Genomic DNA, 20359 nt, shown 5'->3' with positions numbered 1-20359 from the left:
GCATCTCATCTGCAAACACAAATTAAACCACCATATCAATGCAGGTGACTCACAGATCTCTGTCTCTACTCCAGACCTGTCTCTGTCTATCCAAACTAAAATCTCAGCCTGTCTCACTGACATCTCCTTGTGGATGTCTAGCCATCAGCTTAGGCCTGGTCTACACTACGAGTTTATGTCGAATTTAGCAGCGTTAAATCGAATTAACCATGCACCCGTCCACACAACAAAGCCATTTACTTTGATATAAAGGGCTCTTAAAATCGATTTCTATACTCCTCCCCGACGTGGGGATTAGCGCTGAAAGAGATATCGCCGGTTTGACGGTATTGGCCTCTGGGAGCTATCCTACAGTGCACCATTGAGACCGCTCTGGACAGCATTTTCAACTCAGATGCACTGGCCAGGTGTACAGGAAAAGCCCCGCAAACTTTTGAATCTCATTTCCTGTTTGGCCAGTCAAGCTCATCAGCACAGGTGACCATGCAGAGCTCATCAGCACAGGTAACCATGCAGTCCGAAAATTGAAAAAGAGCTCCAGCATGGACCATACGGGAGGTACTGGATCTGATCGCTGTATGGGGAGACAATTCCGTGCTATCAGAACTACATTCCAAAAGACGAAATGCCAATACATTTGAAAAAATCTCCAAGGGCATGATGGAGAGAGGCCACAACAGGGACTCAACACAGTGCCGCATGAAAGTTAAGAAACTCAGACAAGCGTACCAGAAAACCAAAGAATCAAACGGATGCTCCGGGGCAGAGCTGCAGACATGCCGCTTCTACGCTGAGCTGCATGCAATTCTAGGGGGGGCCGCCACCACTACCCCACCCCTGACCGTGGATTCCGAGGAGGTGGTACTCTCAGCCATGCCTGAGGATTTTGCAGATGGGGAAGATGATGATGAGGAGGAGGACGAGCTTGAGGAGAGCACACAGCACACCGTTCTCCCCAACAGCCAGGATCTTTTTCTCACCATGACTGAAATACCCTCCCAACCCTCCCAAAGTGGTATCCCGGACCATGAAGCCGTAGAAGGGACCTCTGGTGAGTGTACCTTTGTATAATATAATACATGGTTTAAAAGCAAGCATTTTTTAATTATTAATTTTCCCTGAGGACTTGGGATGCATTCACGGCCAGTACAGCTACTGGAAAAGTCTGTTAACGTGTCTGGGGATGGAGCAGAAATCCTCTAGGGACATCTCCATGAAGCTCTCCTGGAGGTACTCTAAAAGCTTTTGCAGAAGGTTTCTGGGGAGAGCAGCCTTATTCCATCCTCCATGGTAGGACACTTTACCACGCCATGCCAGTAGCAAGTAATCTGGTATCATTGCATGACAAAGCCTGGAAGCGTATGGTCCAGGTGTTAGCTGGCAGTCAAGCAACATCCGTTCTTTATCTCTCTATGTTATCCTCAGGAGAGTGATATCGTTCATGGTAACCTGGTTGAAATACAGGAATTTAATTAAGGGAACATTCAGAGGTGGCCATTCCTACTGGGCTGTTTGCCTGTTGCTGAAAAGAAATCCTCCCCATAGTTAACCAAGTGGTGGTGGTGGTGTGGGGGGCATTAGTGCTGAGCTGTTTGCGTTTGGCTATCAGGGATCTTCCCTGATACCAGCCATGCAGTGAGGGGAGGGGTAAAGCGATCATCCCAGAGAATTGGATGGTGTGTGTGGGGGGTTAGTTTGGTTTCTGCTGCTGTACATTAACACGAAAACCGCAGCACTCAACGGGCTTTGCTTGGTATGTGGAAAGGAGGGCGCTGCTTTTATGAAGGTTGCAGAAGCCGAAAGACTATGGCTTACTATGGCCGCCTGCAAGCCAAATTCTGTTTCCTGGCCCTGCGTCTGTGATCTCGAACACCAAAGCCGCAGGCACTCAATATAAGATGCAAAATGCGACCTTGTACTGAAATCACCTGTTCTATGTAATGTGAATAGTGTTGTTCACCGTGAGAGAGTATATCCATTGTTCTGTAAAATGTATCTTTTAAAATACTTCTCTCCCTTTTTTCCCTCCTGCAGCTGCAAATTTTTCAAGCCTCCCTCCTCCGTCCCGAAGGCTATCTCAGATAAGGCAGCGAAAAAAACGCACGCACGATGAAATGTTCTCTGAGATCATGCAGTCGACCTGCAATGAAAGAGCTCATCTGAATGTGTGGAAGGACACAGTATCACAGTAGAGGAAAGCGGCCAATGAACATGAGGACAGGAGGGACGAACGTGAGGACAGGAGGGATGATCGAGATGAGAGGTGGCAGCAGGAAGATCAGAGGAGGCAGGATGCAACGCTGGGGCTACTGCAGGATCAAACAGACATGCTCCGGCGTCTGGTGGACCTTCACAAACGGCAGCAGGATCAAAGAGTGCCGCTGCAGCCCCTGTTTAACTGCCCTCCCCCCTCCCCAAGTTCCATAGTCTCCTAACCCAGACGCCCAAGAACGCGGGGTGGGGGGAGGCTCTGTGCACCCTGCCACTCCACCCCAGTGGACAGCCCAAGCAACAGAAGGCTGTCATTCAACAAGTTTTGAAGTGGCCTTTTCCTTCCCTTTTCCCCTCCTCCCACACCCCACCCGGGCTACCTTGTCAGTTATCTCCCTATTTTTATAATCAATTAATAAAGAATGCATGGTTTTTAAATGATAGTGACTTTATTTCCTTTGCAAGCAAGCTGTGATCAAAGGGGAGAAGGTGGGTGGCTTACAGGGAATGAGTCAACCAAGGGGGCGGGTTTTCATCAAGGAGAAACAAACAGAACTGTCACACCGTAGCCTGGCCAGTCATGAAACGGGTTTTCAACGCTTCTCTGATGCTCAGTGCTTCCTGGTGTGGTGTAATCGCCCTGGTGTCTGGCTGCGTGTAATCGCCCTGGTGTCTGGCTGCGTGTAATCAGTGGCCAGGCGATTTGCCTCAACCTCCCACCCCGCCATAAATGTCTCCCCCTTACTCTCACAGAAATTGTGGAGCACACTGCAAGCAGCAATAACAATGGGAATATTGGTTTCGCTGAGGTCTGAGCGAGTCAGTAAAGTGCTCCAGCGACCCTTTAAACGTCCAAATGCACATTCTACCACCATTCTGCACTTGCTCAGCGTATAGTTGAACAGTTCCTGACTACTGTCCAGGCTGTCTGTGTATGGCTTCATGAGCCATGGCATTAAGGGGTCCCTAAGGATAACTATAGGCATGTCAATATCTCCAACAGTTATCTTCTGGTCTGGGAAGTAAATCCCTTGCTGCAGCCATTTAAACAGACTAGTGTTCCTGAAGACGCGAGCGTCATGAACTCTTCCTGGCCATCCCACGCTGATGTTGATGAAACGTCCCCTGTGATCAACCAGTGCTTGCAGCACCATTGAAAAGTACCTCTTGCGGTTTACGTACTGGCTGGTCTGGTGCCAAGATAGGGATAAGGGTTCCGTCTATTGCCCCACCACAGTTAGGGAATCTCATTGCAGCAAAGCCATCTAATATGACCTGCACATTTCCCAGAGTCACTACCTTTGGTAGCAGCAGCTCAGTGATTGCTTTGGCTACTTGGATCACAGCAGCTCCCACAGTAGATTTGCCCACTCCAAATTGATTCCCGACTGACCGGTAGCTGTCTGGCATTGCAAGCTTCCACAGGGCTATCGCCATTTGCTTCTCAACTGTGAGGGCTGCTCTCATCTTGGTATTCTTGTGCTTCATGGCAGGGGAAAGCAAGTCACAAAGTTCCATGAAAGTGCCCTTATGCATGCGAAAGTTTTGCAGCCACTGGGAATCATCCCAGACCTGCAACACTATGCGGTCCCTCCAGTATGTGCTTGTTTCCCGGGCCCAGAATCGGCGTTTCACAGCATGAACCTGTCCCATTAACACCATGATCTCCAAAGCGCTGGGACCTGCGCTTTGAGAGAAGTCTGTGTCCATGTCCTCATCACTCTCATCACCGTGCTGCTGTCGCCTTCTCCTCGCCTTGTTTTTCAGGTTCTGGTTCTGCATAAACTGCATGATAATGTGCGAGGTGTTTACAATGTTCATGACTGCTGCATTGAGATGAGTGGGCTCCATGCTTTCCGTGGTATGGCATCTGCACTGAAAAAGCACGAAACGATTGTCTGCCGTTGCTCTGATGGAGGGAGGGGCGACTGACGACATGGCTTACAGGGAATTAAAATCAACAAAGGGGGTGGCTTTGCATCAAGGATAAACACAAACAACTGTCACACAAAATGGCCCCCTCACGGATTGAACTCAAAACCCTGGGTTTAGCAGATAGTTGATTTCGCAGAGGGAGGGGGGAGCAAATGAATACAAAACAAATCTGGTCTAATTCTTGTTTTGATCCACTCCATCTATCTTATACATCTTAGGCTGGCAGCAGACACGACTGCTATCCATCGTCATCTCCTGGGTGCTTGGCAGATGCTGCTGCATTACAACTGCTATTCATCGTCATCTCCTGGGTGCTCAGCAGAAGATGCTGCATTACAACTGCTATCCATCGTCATCTCCTGGGTGCTCGGCAGAAGATGCTGCATTACAACTGCTATCCATCGTCATCTCCTGGGTGCTCAGCAGAAGATGGGAATGACCTGGCTGAGTCACTCCCATGTCTGCCCAGCTGCCCTGACCGACCTCACCGAGTTTGGCTAAAAGAGCACCCAGGAGTATAATGACGATGGCTACCAGGCGTAATGCATCGTCTGCTGCCAAAAGGCAATGAGCTGCTGCTGTGTAGCAATGCAGTCCCATGTCTACCAGCACCCAGGAGACATATGGTGACGGTCAGCTGAGCAGGCTCCATGCTTGCCGTGGCATGGTGTCTGCACAAGTAACCCAGGAAAAAAGGCGTGAAATGGTTGTCTGCCGTTGCTTTCACGGAGGGAGGGAGGGAGAGGGGGGGCCTGACGACATGTACCCAGAACCACCCACGACAATGTTTTTTGCCCCATAAGGCATTGGGATCTCAACCCAGAATTCCAATGGGTGGGGGAGACAGCGGGAACTATGGGATAGAATACTCCTGGGAAAATCATTTCCCAAGCCCATCACTTTATTATGTCCCCTCTCTTTGAATTCATTCACTACCTCCCTCTTCTTTATTGTTTCAAACAGAAGCTTCTTGTCTTCACTGTCAAGACCTTTAGTGAGCTATCCCCACCCTACCTGTCATCATTCATTCAGTATCTAAATGTCTACTCCCACCTCTGATCGACCATTGAAGTTAGGCTCTATTGCCCACTTGTTAAATTTGCAAATAAGCACATTTGTGCTTTTGCCCATGCTGCCTCTCATGCCTGAAACAAGCTCGCTGTAAACATCCACAAAAAAACTCATGATCCTCCTTCAACACCCTCCTTAACTCTCTCCTTTGCCGTGAGACCTATGAAAACATAGACAATGGTTTGACTGCTGGTGTGCTGAGACCATAGCCTACCATGCTGACCATATTGTCTCATTGTTTCCTTGTACTCCATCATCTATCTGTATCCATCTGTTGTCTTTTATCTTAGACAGCAAACTCAATGGGGCAGGGACTGTTTTTTTGTTTCATGTTTGTACAGTGCTTTCCACCGTGGGGTCCTGGTCTATGACTGTGGCTCCTAGGTCTTACAGTAATACAAATAATAATATAGGATTGACAAATATGCATTAAATAATAAAAATAATTTAGTTTCCAAAGAGATTTTTCATAGAAGTTGAAAAGTAAGTCTTCTAGGCTAAGATGTTCCTTAGGGAGTGTGTCCATTGATTTGATGGACTTTGGATCCCAATTCAGTAAAGCACATAAGCATCTGCTTAAATCCAGTTGAAGAGGTTACTACAGAGTCAGCTGGATTTAACCACATGCTAAAGTGCTGAATAGGGATGGATTTAAGCACTTGGTTAAAGTTAAGGATGTACTTTCAGTTTAGTTGGGTACCTAATTCCCTTAAGTTACCTTGAAAATTCCAGTGTTAGTGCTTTTGCTGAATTAAGGTCTTAGTTCTTTAGTATTTCTTTTATGAAGCATCAAAACCTGAATTCAGTTTTTTCTTTGTTTCTAAGTTGTAGTGGTATTTGAGGTTTGAGTTGTGTAGGTTAAGGAATAAGCCCTATGTTTTTGCCAATGTAGAGTTTGCTCTCTCTTTTAAGTACCAATCACACTCTGGAGCGGACTCTCCAAAGTGGATATACGCTGGCAAGAAATATCTAGCAGAGAATTCTCCACCTGCAGAGGGAAGTTCTCCAGTGGTCGAAGGGGCATAGCTGCCTCCTGCATCAGCCACTCCCCATCCCCCAGCATAGGGAACATGGTAGAGCAGAGGTCCCCTACACCCAATATTCCTCTGGCATATGGTCACTGAGAGACCTTATGCCACTGATATAAGTTACAGTTGCTCTTCAGCAACTTGAACTTAGTCTGGAGTAAGACTGTGCAGGATCAAGAGCTACAAGATCCTTGTAATCCTCCCCCTGCCCCTGAAGTTCAGAGGCAGATGAGAATTTAGCCCTATGGCTAGTCCCATTGACTTCAGTGGGACAACTCACTGTATGTACATAAAGTTAAACACATGATTAAATCTTTAAAGGAACACAGTCTTAATTTGTGTGTCTTTTTAATAGGTCAGAGTTAATACATATTTTAAGTGACCTTTTTGAATAGAAGTAAAGTACTTTTATTATGTTTTATGGAATGCAGCATAAGTCCCACTGGATGACATAGCAATGGAGAACTTCCCAGAAAGAATCTTAACTGCAGGGCTTTCCAGTCAGCTCTGTTTCATCTGAGCCTGCAGTTTACTTAAGTATGTTGCTAGTTAACTGAAATTAAGGTAGTAATATTGTGAAATTAAGAGGCATCGATGGGTACCAATTCTGTAAACTGCATTACCTGAAGGAAATATCGAATGACTATAAATGTTTATAGGCAGTTTTTGTGGTAGTAAGCAGAGCTCCATTTCTTTTCTTTCAAATCAGTGTGAACTGAGTAAGTCTGTATGAGTCTGATCCTGCAAATTGCTCTGTACAAGTGTTCAGCTGCACTCACACAGAGCCCCATTCGAGTCTGTGAAGCTCCATGCAGGTGCAAGGGTCCATTATGCAGAGCCCCATCGACTTCAGTGGGGCTTTGTGCTGGTGCAGTAGTCTGCCCATATGAATCCATAGGCAGGATTTGAACCTTTCAGAGTTGTTTTGTCACTGCTGATTTAAACAAGAAAGAAAGAAAATACTTCTGACAAAAGAAATAAAACTCTTACTACCACTAAAACTACCATTAACACTTATTCTATCCTTTGACTTTTTCTTCAGATAATTACTTTAAGACTATGCAGCAAAGCAGCAAATTAAGTACTATTAATGCTAAGATGATCCAAATATTCATATTGTAGATAGCTTCATATGGCTTCATTCTATAAGTATAATTTTTGTATGGAAAACTGTAAATTAAAAAATTTTTTTCTCTGTACTAGGATATATCGAGGAAGAACATATGCTAAACGACAGCAGTATAAAAATGCAATGGAAGACTTTTCTGCTGCAGTTCATCTAGACCCTTCTAATTGGTTAGCATTCTATTCCAGAGGTTGCATACTGCGAAAGATTGATCCAAAGAAAGCTCTGCAGGACTTCAGTGTTTCTGGTATTATTTCCTAGTGTCAATACTGAAAGGGAGAGAAGTTCTGTACTGGTGCCAGTGCTGTTCAACATATTCATAAATGAGCTGGAAAAATGGGTCAACAGTGAAGTGGCAAAATTTGCAGACGATACAAAATTAGTCAAAATAGTTAAGTCCAAAGCTAACAGCAGAGAGTTACAAAGGCATCTCACAAAACTGGGTGACTGGGCAAGAAAATGGCAGATGAAATTCACTGTTGATAAGTGCAAAGTAACGCATATGGGAAAAATAATCCCAACAAATCATACAAAATGATGGGGTCTAAATTTAGCCATTACCACTCAAGAAAGATCTTGAAGCTATTGTGGATAGTTCTCTGAAAATATCTGCTCAGTGTGAAGTGGCAGTCAAAAAAAGCTAACAGAATGTTAGGAACCATTAGGAAAGGGATAGATAATAAGACAGAAAATATCATACTGCAACTATGTAAATCCATGGTATGCCCACACCTTGAATACTGTGTGCAGCTCTGGTTGCCCCATCTCAAAAAAGATGTTAGAATTGGAAAAAGTACCGAGAAGGGCAACAAAAATGATTAGGGGTATGGAACTGCTTCAGGGATGACTAGAGGAGCGACATTACAGAGATTTATAAAATCTTGAATGGTATGGAGAAAGAGAATAGGGGAGTATTATTTACTCCTTCACATAACACAAGAACTAGGTGTCACAATGAAATTAATAGCAGGAGGTTTAAAACAAGCATAAAGAAGTACATCTTCATACAGTGCACAGTCAACCTGTGGAACTTATTGCCAGGGGTTGTTGTGAAGGCCAAAAGCATAACTGGGTTCAAAAAAGTATTAGAAAAGTTCCTGGAGGATAGGTCAATCAATGGCTGTAAACCAAGATGGTCAGGGATGCTGTATTCACGCTGCACTTTGTGATGACTTTGTCCCTTTTAGTTTGTATTAATTTAGTGTTAGTATTGGATATTGGCTGTTAGCCATTTTCAGTTGTTTCCAAATTCCCCCTTTGTTTTATTTTAATCATTTGAGAGTAGAAGTAATAAAGAATTATAATTGTATACTTGTATGTACTTGCTCCATTTTATACATACCATTTTCCATAAACTGGTTTCTTTGCATGGTGGTCCCACCAGTTAGTTTATACTTCACGTATGATATTAAATATAACACTGAGAGCTAGAATAAAAGTAATATGCAGATAAGCTATATAATAAACAACTAAAATTTAGATGTGAATATTGAAAAGTTACAATTAAAATATATTCTTTTTCCCCCAGTGCTCCTCAATGAATCTTTTGAAAATCTCAGTTCTTTCATTCACCGTGGGATCTTATACACAGAACAATGTCAATGGTCACTAGCAATCTGTGACTTTGAAAATACACTGGCTCTGGACAGGTGATTGGACTTTTAATATAGATTGTATACCACTTTGAATTAGCTAAGGGGGAAAACTTATGTACATATCCATCCATCTATGTCTGTCTGTCTAAGTACTGCTATGACCCCCATCAGTGTAGACTTACAAACATTTATGAATTTTTCCTTTATGAAACAGGAAAGCATTATTATCCCTATGTTAGAGATAGGGAACTGAGCCAACAGAGAGATTGAGTGGGATTTTCAAAAATGTCTAAGTGACTTAAGGACACCTTTTGAAAATTCCACCCTCATTGACTTGCCAGAGATCACATGAGAATGCTGTGCCACAGCTGGAAATGAAATAGGGTCTCCTGCATCCCAGTGCTGTTCCTTAAGCACAATATTATCCTTCTTCTTATTTGTTGGAAAACTATACGTATTTTCTGCAGCCCACCATCTCCCACAATTCTGGACATCTGAGCTGCTCACCTCTGTCTGCAGCTTCACAGAGAAAGAGCAGTGTTTTGGCTCCACATCCCTCTGCTCCTACTTGCTGTCAGAGTCTCTGGCTCCATGCCAACAGACAGTGGCAGTTTCTGTTGCTCCTGCTCTTACCTTGCAATTTGAGCTGTTTCTGCCCAGCTTTTGGGCAGGGATGACAGCATTCTCCCTCTCCAACATTCCTCCCCCTCCCTAGGTCAGTTAACCCCTGAGGGGTTTAATCCTCTCTGAGCCTCCAATTCAGTGTCTCAGTGCTGACTCCTCTGTCCCTTGCAGGTGTGGCGAGCAGCCAAGAAAGCACAGGGTTAAATCCAAACAGTGCTCTGTTTGTAAGGCAGGCTCCAGGGTGAGTAGTGCCCAGCCTGCACCCAGCCTTCTGTCCCTGTCTCTGTTAGGATTCAGGGCTACGAGTCAGACAGGCAGGTAGGGTCCCCAGTTCATCAAGGCAGCCATGACTCCATTGCAGGAAAATGGACCAGGAACCCTAGTGCAGAGCAGGAAGAAGCTCTAAAAGCAAGGAGGACCCAGACCACTCAACAAAGGGGATAAGTCCCCAGGGACTCCTGCACAATGAAGAGGGGAGTCTGTGGGTCCACAGATCCCCCAAGTTGTGAAGTGGATCCCAAGCACCCTGAGGAAAGAAGCAGGCCTTCTAATCAGCCCCCCTCCCTCCCAAGATGACACAGAAGGCTCTGACTGAGGAGTTTCCCCCTCCCTGGGGGTTGGACACAGTAGGGAGGATTCTGAGACTGACTTCTTGAAGGGGCTCCAGGCACTAAGGAAGGCAAACAGCAAAAGGCCTCATCAGAGCTGCAGCGGGGCTTCTATAATCCCAAAGCGCACAAAAAAGGTTAAAAAAAATTAAAAAGGAACAAAACGGAAAGAAAAAGCCCAGAAAGTCAGGAAGTATGAGTCCTCTGTCTCCTCTTCCTCCTCATCCTCCGCCAAGGAAGGTAAGCTGTCTGACTCTGAACTGAAACAGGATGGGGGAAAAATGCAGGAAAGATTCCCTCCCCCCCCATAAGAAATCTCAAACTATGTGCAATCAGATTGTTTCCAGGCTTCAAATGCAACCTGAGCAGGCTCCCGTGGGTAAGCCTGAGTACGTTTCTCCCCTCAGGCAGGATACTCCTTCAGAGAATTGATTAGTGATGAATGGAACAAACCTGATAAGATATTAACAAGAGTCACTTCAGGCTATATAACATTCAGATGGAGACACTGGCCTCTGTGGTGTCATCCCTGTCTCAGTGGGACTTCTTGACGTCAGTAGATCTAACGGATGCATATCTCCATTAGATCATGTCTCCTCATACTTCTGAGGTTTGCTTATGGTAAGAAATGTACTGAACACTTCCATTCAGCCTGTCCTTGGCTCCCCCGGTTTTTTTTATGAAAGATGTTTGTAGTGATAGTAGCCATACTCAGGTGATAGACCCACCTATACCCTTTCCTGGATGACATTCTGATCAGAGCTCCATTGCAATTAGCAACGCACTGTGTCACATCTTGGATGTTGAATCTCCTCCAGGAGCATGGCTTCATCATCTTTGCCAAGGAAAGCTCCCTGGTTCCATTCACCAGAATAACCCATCTCCTATTACCCCCACCCCCTGTCGTGATTTTTCACACTTGCGTCTGGTTACCCTACTTTAAAGTGACCTGACTGGAGGGCCAAGTCACAGGAAGAGGCAGGCCACCACAAAGGTGGTGCAGCCATTGGCAGGAGACGCTCTGTGGGGAGTGAGCTGCTATGCCATGCTCAGCCACAAGGTGGTGCCTGTGGTGAGTCAACCCCTTCACAATACCCTAGGCGGTGCGGTGGCACTTCATGGTCTATAGCATCAAAGGCAGCTGATAGAATAACATCAGAATGGAGATGTGGTGGCAAAAAATCAACAACCAAAGAAACTAATGAACCCTCTGTACTAAATTGAGCCTTGAAACCAGACAGACAGGGCTCTAGGAGGAAGTCAGGGGAATGCTGATGAAACTGGACTTGCATATCTCAGCCTTCTAATAAACATCCATCAAAAAAGGTACAGTCCGTGTTTTGGAGAAGTCACTAATCATGCATATATTCAGCTACCAGTGTTCAAAGGAATTAAAAAGGGAATTAGTAATGCATTTGATGTGTGTTATGCAAGCAAATAGGTGTAACTCAAAGCCTACCTTTTGACTGCTTACAGATGTGTTTTTATAATACTATAGTAATTAGATGAAACATGTTGTATTGGACATTGATGTATACAACAAAGTGTTTCATATTGTATGACAAAATGAAAAATAAGATAATCTTTATTTTTTTTAGTGGTATTGCCTTGGCTTACATAAATATTGGTTTGATATTACTGTTACATCTGGATCATTACTATGAAGCTATTCAACAGTTCTCTAAAGCCATTGAAGTTGATCCCACAAACGTTAGAGTTTATTTATGTAGAGCTCAAGCATATCGTCAGGTATTTTATTCTTTTTGGTCTTAAATATTGTAACACTACTTTTACATTTTATAGTTGCTATGAAAAACATTTTAATAGATACTTATGCCCTGGTCCTTCAAAGACTTACATACATGCTTAACTTTTTGGACAATAAGTACCCATATTGATTTCTATGGGACTATGTGCAATGCATAAAAAGCACATATGTAAATCTTTGCAGAGTTGGGATCAAAGTCAATAACAGATAATCCTGTCTGTAGTAACTGTAGTTGTAAAGCCTTCCTCCATGAGCTGAATATTTAGAGCTCTATGGGTTTTTTAGGGCCTTACCTTGCCATCAGTCAATCCTCAAAAAGTGGAATGGATAAAATAATAGTAGTAAGCGGTAAGATTAATAGATAAGCTTTTGTAAAATATTGTAAAAGCCGTTTAGGAAGTTTGCATATTTGTATCTTTTGTCAGGATTAAGGATCTCTGTGCTGTTTTAGGCATTTGTTTTAGTGTCACCATTAGATGTAGGGAGAATAGAAAGTCCTGAAATTGAGTGTTGGTATATAAGTAAAGCAGAAGCTGATTAGCAAATACTTTGTTTTAAAATGTATTTATTCATGATATGCAAGTCACTCTATGTATTCTACTATTATTTAAAACTTAAAGAAAAAGACAGTATAGCCATTAATTTACATATTTTATTACAAAGAAATCTTTTGTAGGGAAGAATACACTCAGTGGGGTAGAAAAAGTGATTAAAGAGTATGTACAAGTAACTGAATTGTTTTTTTGTAAATAACAGGTGCACAATTTACAGCGTGCATTAAGAGATATAAATCAAGCCATTCATCTTTATCCAACTGAATCCTATTTATACATAATAAGGTAGGAAAATTATCATTTAGAACTTAACAAGTATTCCACTTTACAACTGTTGTTTGAAACACAGTAAAAACATCAACTATATTAACACATCTACTAAACAAGCCTAGTTAATTATAATAATTAGAGGTAATAATATTTTAATAGCACTTTTAATCCTTTGCAAATTATATCCATGTAGTAGCACCTCACTGGTGTTACCTCTGGGATGGAGAGAAGGATCCAGCATGATATACAGGATGCTGCATGACAAAATACATGCAAGGTATGGGGAGGGGGTGGGTGAATATGAACAGTGACAACAGGGCACACCTATACTCTTCTAAATAATTTAACTGTCCTTTCAGAGTGGATAAATATTTCGGTGTCTTATCTGAAGAAATGACCTGCACAACCCCACTCTTGCTATTAAGGTAACAGAGGTGGGACTGACTGAAACTTAATAAACAACTCTTTTGATGATGAACAAGAAGGACTAACTTTTCGCCCATTCCCTCTTAAGTTTGTTGCAGCTCTGAAGTGCTGAGTCCAGCCTTTCCCCTAGGCTTGAACCTATGAGTTCCTCTGAACAGAACCTATGAACCTAGAGAGTAAATATTTCAAACCTGATATTTAGCTGTTCTCTTCAGCTTAGCCTAAAAGCTCCATTTCTGTGTAGCTTTACTCATTTTCTCTGTAAATCTGTTTCTCTCTTCACAGAAAATAATTTTGCTAAAGATCTTCTCTCTCATAGTCTTTTTTATATACTCGGAGAATCTCAGGGTTCTACCACCATTTGTTCTTTTTTCCTTTTCTGGTCTTTATTTGGTCTCAAAAGCCAAATATGAGCTTCCCAGACTGTTCATGAATGTTCTTAGTATTTTCTGCATAGTTGGTGGGTTTTATTCAAGCTTCTTATGGCTTGTCTAGAACCAGTGCACCATTTGGCATATGTAAATCCTGCCTGTCACTACAGGCATGTGCAGTTTGAGAAACTCTCCTTTGGCTGGTGTGGATTTCCAAAACTCTGTGAAAACTGACGTATTGACTAATGAATCCATATGGTTCCTAATGTATGCATAAAATACATTTTTAATCATGAACTAATTCCTTCACTCCACTCCTTCCAAATTAGTGAAAGGTACCAGCCCTTACTAAGTCAAACAGATCAGCCAGTTTTCATCTGAGGGGAGCCAAATAAACTGTAGGAAATGTTTAAAAAGTGAGGACATCTCATTGTCATCTCAGTGCAGAAGGCCCATTCACTGATCTATGCATCAATTAAAACTCACATTAAGGACTTAAAGTGAGGCTGTACTCTAAATAGTAAATATATAAAAATGTAGTCTTAATCAATGTTCCTTGTGTGCATTTCAAGTCCTCTCTGCTTACTTGAGGAACAATAAGAAGTTTTTACTGCTTTTTACTCTTATCAGTACTATAGAGCTGCAACAAACTTAAGAGGGAATGGGCAAAAAGTTAGTACTTCTTGTTCATCATCAAAAGAGTTGTTTACTAAGTTTCAGTCAGTCCCACCTCTGTTACCCCAATAGCAAGAGTGGGGTTGTGCAGGTATCTCTGAAGGCCTGATTTGGCTTGCAAGTACATTTACTACTAATGGTGATGCACGGGAAAGAAACAAACCTAGCTTGGCTTTCAGAATCAGATTGAATTTACCTACAACCACTCTATGGCAAAACAACATTGATTTTAGAACTAGCATTATTAACAATATTTGCATAGTTCTAGTAGTGTGTGTGCTATTACTGTGGAGCCCACAAAAAATGTGGGCCTTGCAATTGAATAACTATAATTTTTTAAAATTTCTTGGTGATAGTGTTTTAAAAAGGTATGTGCAGAAGGAACAAGAGGAAAAACCTGGATGGTATTCCTTTGAAAACGTGATTCTTACTAGAAACTTTAGACTTTTACTTACTCTTGCTTTATTTGTACTTTTTAAAATACTGCTTAAATAAGAAATCTCAGCCTGAAAAAATGGTTTTACAATGAGCAAATTACATACAACAAAAATTTCTTTTGTTACAGGGGACAATATTTAATTGAGATGAAGGAATATAAACTTGCAAGCTTCTGTATTCTTCAAGTAGCAGAAATGGGTGATGGTAAAGTCAGTTTAATAGTCTAGGTTCTTATTAACCATAGTATCTGAGCCCTAATGTAAGGAATGATTTAACTACTGTAATTTATTATAAGGAACCATGACACTTCCTTATGTTGCTTGCAGTTTTTTCACTTACTTTTCTTTACTTGTGCTGTTTCTGTTTATAATTAGACTTATAAATAAGGCTACGTTTTAGTAACATCTTTGTAAAAGTCATGGACAGTAAACAAAAATTCATGGCCCGGGACCTGTCCATGTCTTGTACTATAGTACAATAGACCCCTGACTAGATCTTGGGGTGGGGGCAGCCTGAGGGTGCCATGGTTGCTCGTGGAGGGGTGCCACGGGTGCTCAGGGGTGGCCCAAGACCCCTTGCTGGTGCTGGGGGGGGGAAGGGGGCAGGGTGGGTAGGCGGCGGTGCACAGCCCAGGAAACCCACCGGTGCTGAGGAGGAGGGTTGGTGGGGCTGGCAGGCTCCCTACCTGGCTCTGTGCCTCCCCAGAAGCAGTGACATCCCCCTCCCTCAGTTCCTAGATGGAGGCACGTCCCAGCAGCTCTGCATGTTGCCTCTGCCCTGAGCGCCGACTCCGCAGCTCCCATTAGCTGGGAACCATGGCCAATGGGAGCTGCAGGGGCGGTGCCCGCAAGCGGAGGCAGTGTGCTGAGACCCCTAGCTATGCCTTTGCCTAGGTGCCGAGGGATGTCGCCTCTTCCGGAAAGCCCCCTGAGATAAGCGCCACCCAGAGCCCTCACCCCCTCCTGCACCCTAACCCCCAGCCCTGAACCACGTCCCATACCCAAACTCCTGCTGCTGCTGGGGGAGAGGGGTGTGGTGGCCCAAGACTGCCCCAGCAGCGGCCAATGTGGCTGGCCCAGGGGCTGCCTGAGCTGCTCATGTGGCCTCCGGCCAGCCACACCAGCTGCTGCAGGTCACGGGCCTCCATGACAAATTTGCAGCCTTACATATAAATATTGGTAATAGAACGTTATGTGGAATTTATGGTTATACTTTGTATTTACTTAGGACCTTGCTTACTAAGATATCAACAGGGCCGGCTCCAGACCCCAGCGCGCCAAGCACGCGCTTGGGGCAGCATTTTGCCGGCAGGGCGGCAGGCGGCTCCGGTGGACCTTCCGCAGTCATGCCTGCGGGAGGTCCGCTGGTACCGCGGCTTCGGTGGACCTCCCGCAGGCATGCCAGCGGATGCTCCACTGGAGCCGTGGGACCAGCGGAACCTCCACAGGCAAGTCTGCAAGAGGTCCCCTGGAGCCGCGGGACCGGCGACCGCCAGAGCGTGCCCCGCGGCGTGCCGCCCTGCTTGGGGCGGCGGGATTCCTAGAGCCGCTCCTGGATATCAAATAGCTTTTCAAACATTAAGCTTCATAATACACCTGTAAGGTAAAATACTACGGCTATAGTAACCCTTGTGGGTTGTAATAGTGGTCTCAGAGTGGCAGAACAAGTGCCCCATGCCCTCAGTGGGGGATGATTCTGTTGTTCAGTTGACCCCTCAGCAATTCCTGTGTAGTTGATTGAGGTTGTTTTTTTTCCTTGCTTTCTTTGGAGAAGGGAAATTTGCAGATGCCCATGATTTGACCCTAACTTTGCTGCTTATAGTTGAAGTTTTCTACTCCAGGCTGTGATGTGAAAGGTTAAAACTCAATTCTTAAAAAATTGTTTGTGTTTTGGTATAGCAGTTAAAGCAAACAACCTTGGAGTCTCATGGATTTTTGAACAATGTAAAGTTTGTTTATCCTATGAAATTACCTTATATTTAGAACATGCAGTGTGAAATGATATAATATTGTGACCATTGTTTGTTTGTCTTTCTTATTTTCAGTATCCTTTAAAACCTCTCCTGTTCAGCAAGCGCTCGTTCTGTCATTTTGTCAAAATCACAGTAAAGCTATAGAGTGCTTACTTGAGGTTATTGCAGATCAGCCTGCGCCTTCCATGTTTGTTCTGCTAGGAAAAATACAAATGAAAGCCAAGATAACCAAGGTTAGAAATTTTTTTCTAAACTATTTACAGCAAAATGCCAAGCAATACAATGTCTTGGTTTCTATAGCCTTGATGCTTTAAAGAGTATCTCATTTTATCAAATATTCCCTGCACTTCAGTGTTTAAATTACAAAAGGGAATAGTAACACTCTTTTCAGCTTAATGCTCCTGTACTAACGTTTCAGTAAATATTATGCAGTGTTGTTTAAAACCATGTACAATTCAATTAAAAGAAATAATTATGTAGGCTGGAGTTCAGTTAAATTTAATAATGTTGCTTTTTTCAAAACATAAAAAGAAAGCAGTGTGCAAATACTGTAATATCTAATTGAGCTAGAGGCAATACAAAAGTTTGGTTGCTTCATATTTGTAGAATGAATGTATAAGAATTTTCAGAGTGATTACTGTATAACCAGTCTCTCAGCTTTGTGAATACAGTACTTGCTTCCCATTGTGTGTTACCAGTAGAAATATCATACTGTTGCTCCTTTGACCCAAGCAGTTAGACAATAATCATGGCCTTGCAGGGTTGTTATCATTAGGAGGAGAAATAGACGATAAAAGTCAGGCATTTCTTTTGGTGCAATCCTGTTTATTTACAAAGAATGTACAGCAAGCCCTGTTTCCTCAAACACACTAGAAACAAACTGTACCTGGCAATTTCCTTGTTCAGAAATCCCCAAGTCTGCCTCTCTAGCAAGTTCTGTGTCCTAGAAACTCCATCCCTCTGCTTCGTCTCAGGATCATGCTCATAACTGCTTCTCTGGCTTTCTCTTGTATTGCACAAACATGCACATAGCTTGCAGAAACAAAACACTTACATCCTGTGTTTCCACTAGGCAGAACCCCTTGAACCACATCATCATACAGCCTAGTACCTTAGGCAGTAGCCTCCATTATTACATCTATTTCACCACAGAAAAAGGGCTTAATTTTTAACTTATACTGCACCTGAGAGAAAGGTGATTAGCTCATCCATTGGCTTTAACCATGGCTGTGATAGTTTTTGGATCAATGGCCCCTTGATGGAGGCCATTAGTAACTTTCAGCATAAGAGTACCCTAGGCATTAGAGATAGATCCTGAAAACATGCTGTCATGGTTGCAGGTCTGTCTGTACCATTATCTCCTTTCTGGTCTTTCTGAGTGCACCACCTCAGATGTCAAGCCTTGTGCCTTTACCTCTCCCAGAGTGGAATTCTGCAATTCTCCCACTCTTAGCCCTGGTCTACACTACGAGTTTAGGTCGAATTTAGCAGTGTTACATCGATTTAACCCCACCTATCCACATGACAAAGCCGGTTTTTTTACTTAAAGGGCACTTAAAATCGATTTCTGTACTCTCCCCTGACGAGGGGATTAGTGCTGAAATTGAACTTGCCAGGTCGAATTTGGGGTAGTGTGGTCACAATTCGACGGTATTGGCCTCCAGAAGCTATCCCAGAGTGCTCCATTGTGACCGCTCTGGACAGCGCTCTCAACTCAGATGCACTGGCCAGGTAGACAGGAAAAGGCCCAAGAACTTTTGAATCTCATTTCCTTTTTGGCCAGCGTGGCAATCTGCAGGTGAGTGCAGATCTCATCAGCAAAGGTGACCATGATGGAGTCCCAGAATCACAAAAGAGCCCCAGCATGGACTGAACGGGAGGTATAGGATCTGATCGCTGTATGGGGAGACAAATCCTTGCTATCAGAACTCCGTTCCAAAAGACGAAATGCCCAAACATTTGAAAAAATCTCCAAGGGCATGAAGGACAGAGGCTATAACAGGGACCTGCAGCAGTGCCGTGTGAAACTTAAGATGCTGAGGCAAGCCTACCAAAAAACCAGAAAGGCCAACGGCTGCTCCGGGTCAGATCCCCAAACATGCCGCTTCTATGATGAGCTGCATGCCATTCTAGGAGGTGCCCCTACAACTACCCCACCCGGGTGCTTTGACTCTGTCAATGGAGTAGTACGCAACAGGGATGTGGGTTTTGGGGACGAGAAAGATAGCTCACAGCAAGCAAGCGGAGAAACCGTTTTCCCTGACAGCCCAGGAACTGTTTCTCACCCTGGACCTGGAGTCAGTACCCCCCGAACCCACCCAAGGCTGCCTCCCGGACCCGCCAGGCGAAGAAGGGACCTCTGGTGAGTGTACCTTTGTAAATATTATATATGGTTTAAAAGGAAGCATGTTTAATGATTAATTTGCCCTGGCATTCGTGGCCGGTACAGCTACTGGAAAAGTCTGTTAACGTGTCCGGGGATGGAGCGGAAATCCTCCAGGGACATCTCCTTAAAGCTCTCCTGGATGTACTCCCAAAGCCTTTGCAAAAGGTTTCTGGGGAGGGCAGCCTTATTCCATCCTCCATGGTAGGACACTTTACCACACCAGGCCAGTAGCACGTAGTCTGGACTCATTGCATAACACAACGTATGGTCCCAGTGTTTGCTGGCATTCAAACAACATCTGTTCTTTATCTCTCTATGTTATCTTCAGGAGAGTGATATCATTCATGGTCACCTGGTTGAAATAGGGTGATTTTATTAAGGGGGCATTCAGAAGTGCCCATTCCTGCTGGGCTGTTTGCCTGTGGCTGAACAGAAATGTTCCCCTCTGTTAGCCACGTGGTGGTGGGAGGGGTAAAGTGATCATCCCGGAGAATTGTGTGTGTGTGGGTGAGGGGGAGGTTAGTTGGGTTTGTGCTGCATGTTAACCTGAAAACCACAGCCCGTCCTTTTAAATTGCCAACCCATTTTAAATAAAGAGTCTACCCATTGTTCTCTAAAATGTGTCTTTTTGACTACCACTCTCCCTTTTTTTCCTCCACCAGCTGCAAATGTTTCAACGCTCACACTATCTTCTCCATCCCAGAAGCTAGCGAAGATTACAAGGTGAAAAAAATGCACTCACGATGAAATGTTCTCTGAGCTCATGCAGTCCTCCTGCACTGAAAGAGCCCAGCAAAATGCATGGAGGCAGACAATGTCAGAGTCCACGAAAGCATAATATGAACGCAAGGACAGATGGCGGGCTGAAGATGATAGGTGGCGTCAGCTTGGTGACAGAAGGCAAGAGGCAATGCTGAGGCTACTGAAGAAACAAACTGATATGCTTCGGCATATGGTTGAGGTTCAGGAAAGGCAGCATGAGCACAGACCACCGCTACGGCCCCTGTGTAGCCAACTACCCTCCTCCCCAAGTTCCATAGCCTCCTCACCCAGACGCCCAAGAACGTGGTGGGGGGGCCTCCAGGTACCCAACCACTCCACCCCAGAAGACTGCCCGAGCAACAGAAAGCTGGCATTCAATAAGTTTTGAAGTGCAGTGTGGCCTTGTCCTTCCCTCCTCCCACACTCCACCAGGTGCTTCCCTCCTCCCCCACCCCTCCCGGGCTACCCTGGTGTCTGGCTGCGCGTAATCAGTGGCCAGGCAATTTGCCTCAACCTCCCACCCCGCCATAAACGTCTCC

General features: G+C 44.2%; 1 protein-coding gene across 5 annotated transcripts in view; it reads left to right on the top strand.

Annotated features, from left to right (window-relative positions):
* Positions 1–20359, top strand: part of TTC6 (tetratricopeptide repeat domain 6) — a 137184-nt gene that overhangs the window by 87076 nt on the left and 29749 nt on the right. For all 5 annotated transcript variants that reach the window (XM_039539077.1, XM_039539076.1, XM_039539075.1 and 2 more), the window contains 6 exons: positions 7449–7618; positions 8900–9020; positions 11797–11947; positions 12723–12805; positions 14828–14904; positions 16745–16905. In XM_039539077.1, coding sequence (XP_039395011.1) covers positions 7449–7618; positions 8900–9020; positions 11797–11947; positions 12723–12805; positions 14828–14904; positions 16745–16905 — 763 coding nt within the window. The remainder of the gene's footprint in view (positions 1–7448; positions 7619–8899; positions 9021–11796; positions 11948–12722; positions 12806–14827; positions 14905–16744; positions 16906–20359) is intronic.

This window comes from Mauremys reevesii, linkage group 4, assembly GCF_016161935.1.
Source record: "Mauremys reevesii isolate NIE-2019 linkage group 4, ASM1616193v1, whole genome shotgun sequence".
Classification (NCBI taxonomy): Eukaryota; Metazoa; Chordata; order Testudines; family Geoemydidae; genus Mauremys; species Mauremys reevesii.
The sequence above is the reverse complement of the archived record's forward strand: the minus strand, read 5'-3'. Positions and strand labels throughout refer to the sequence as shown.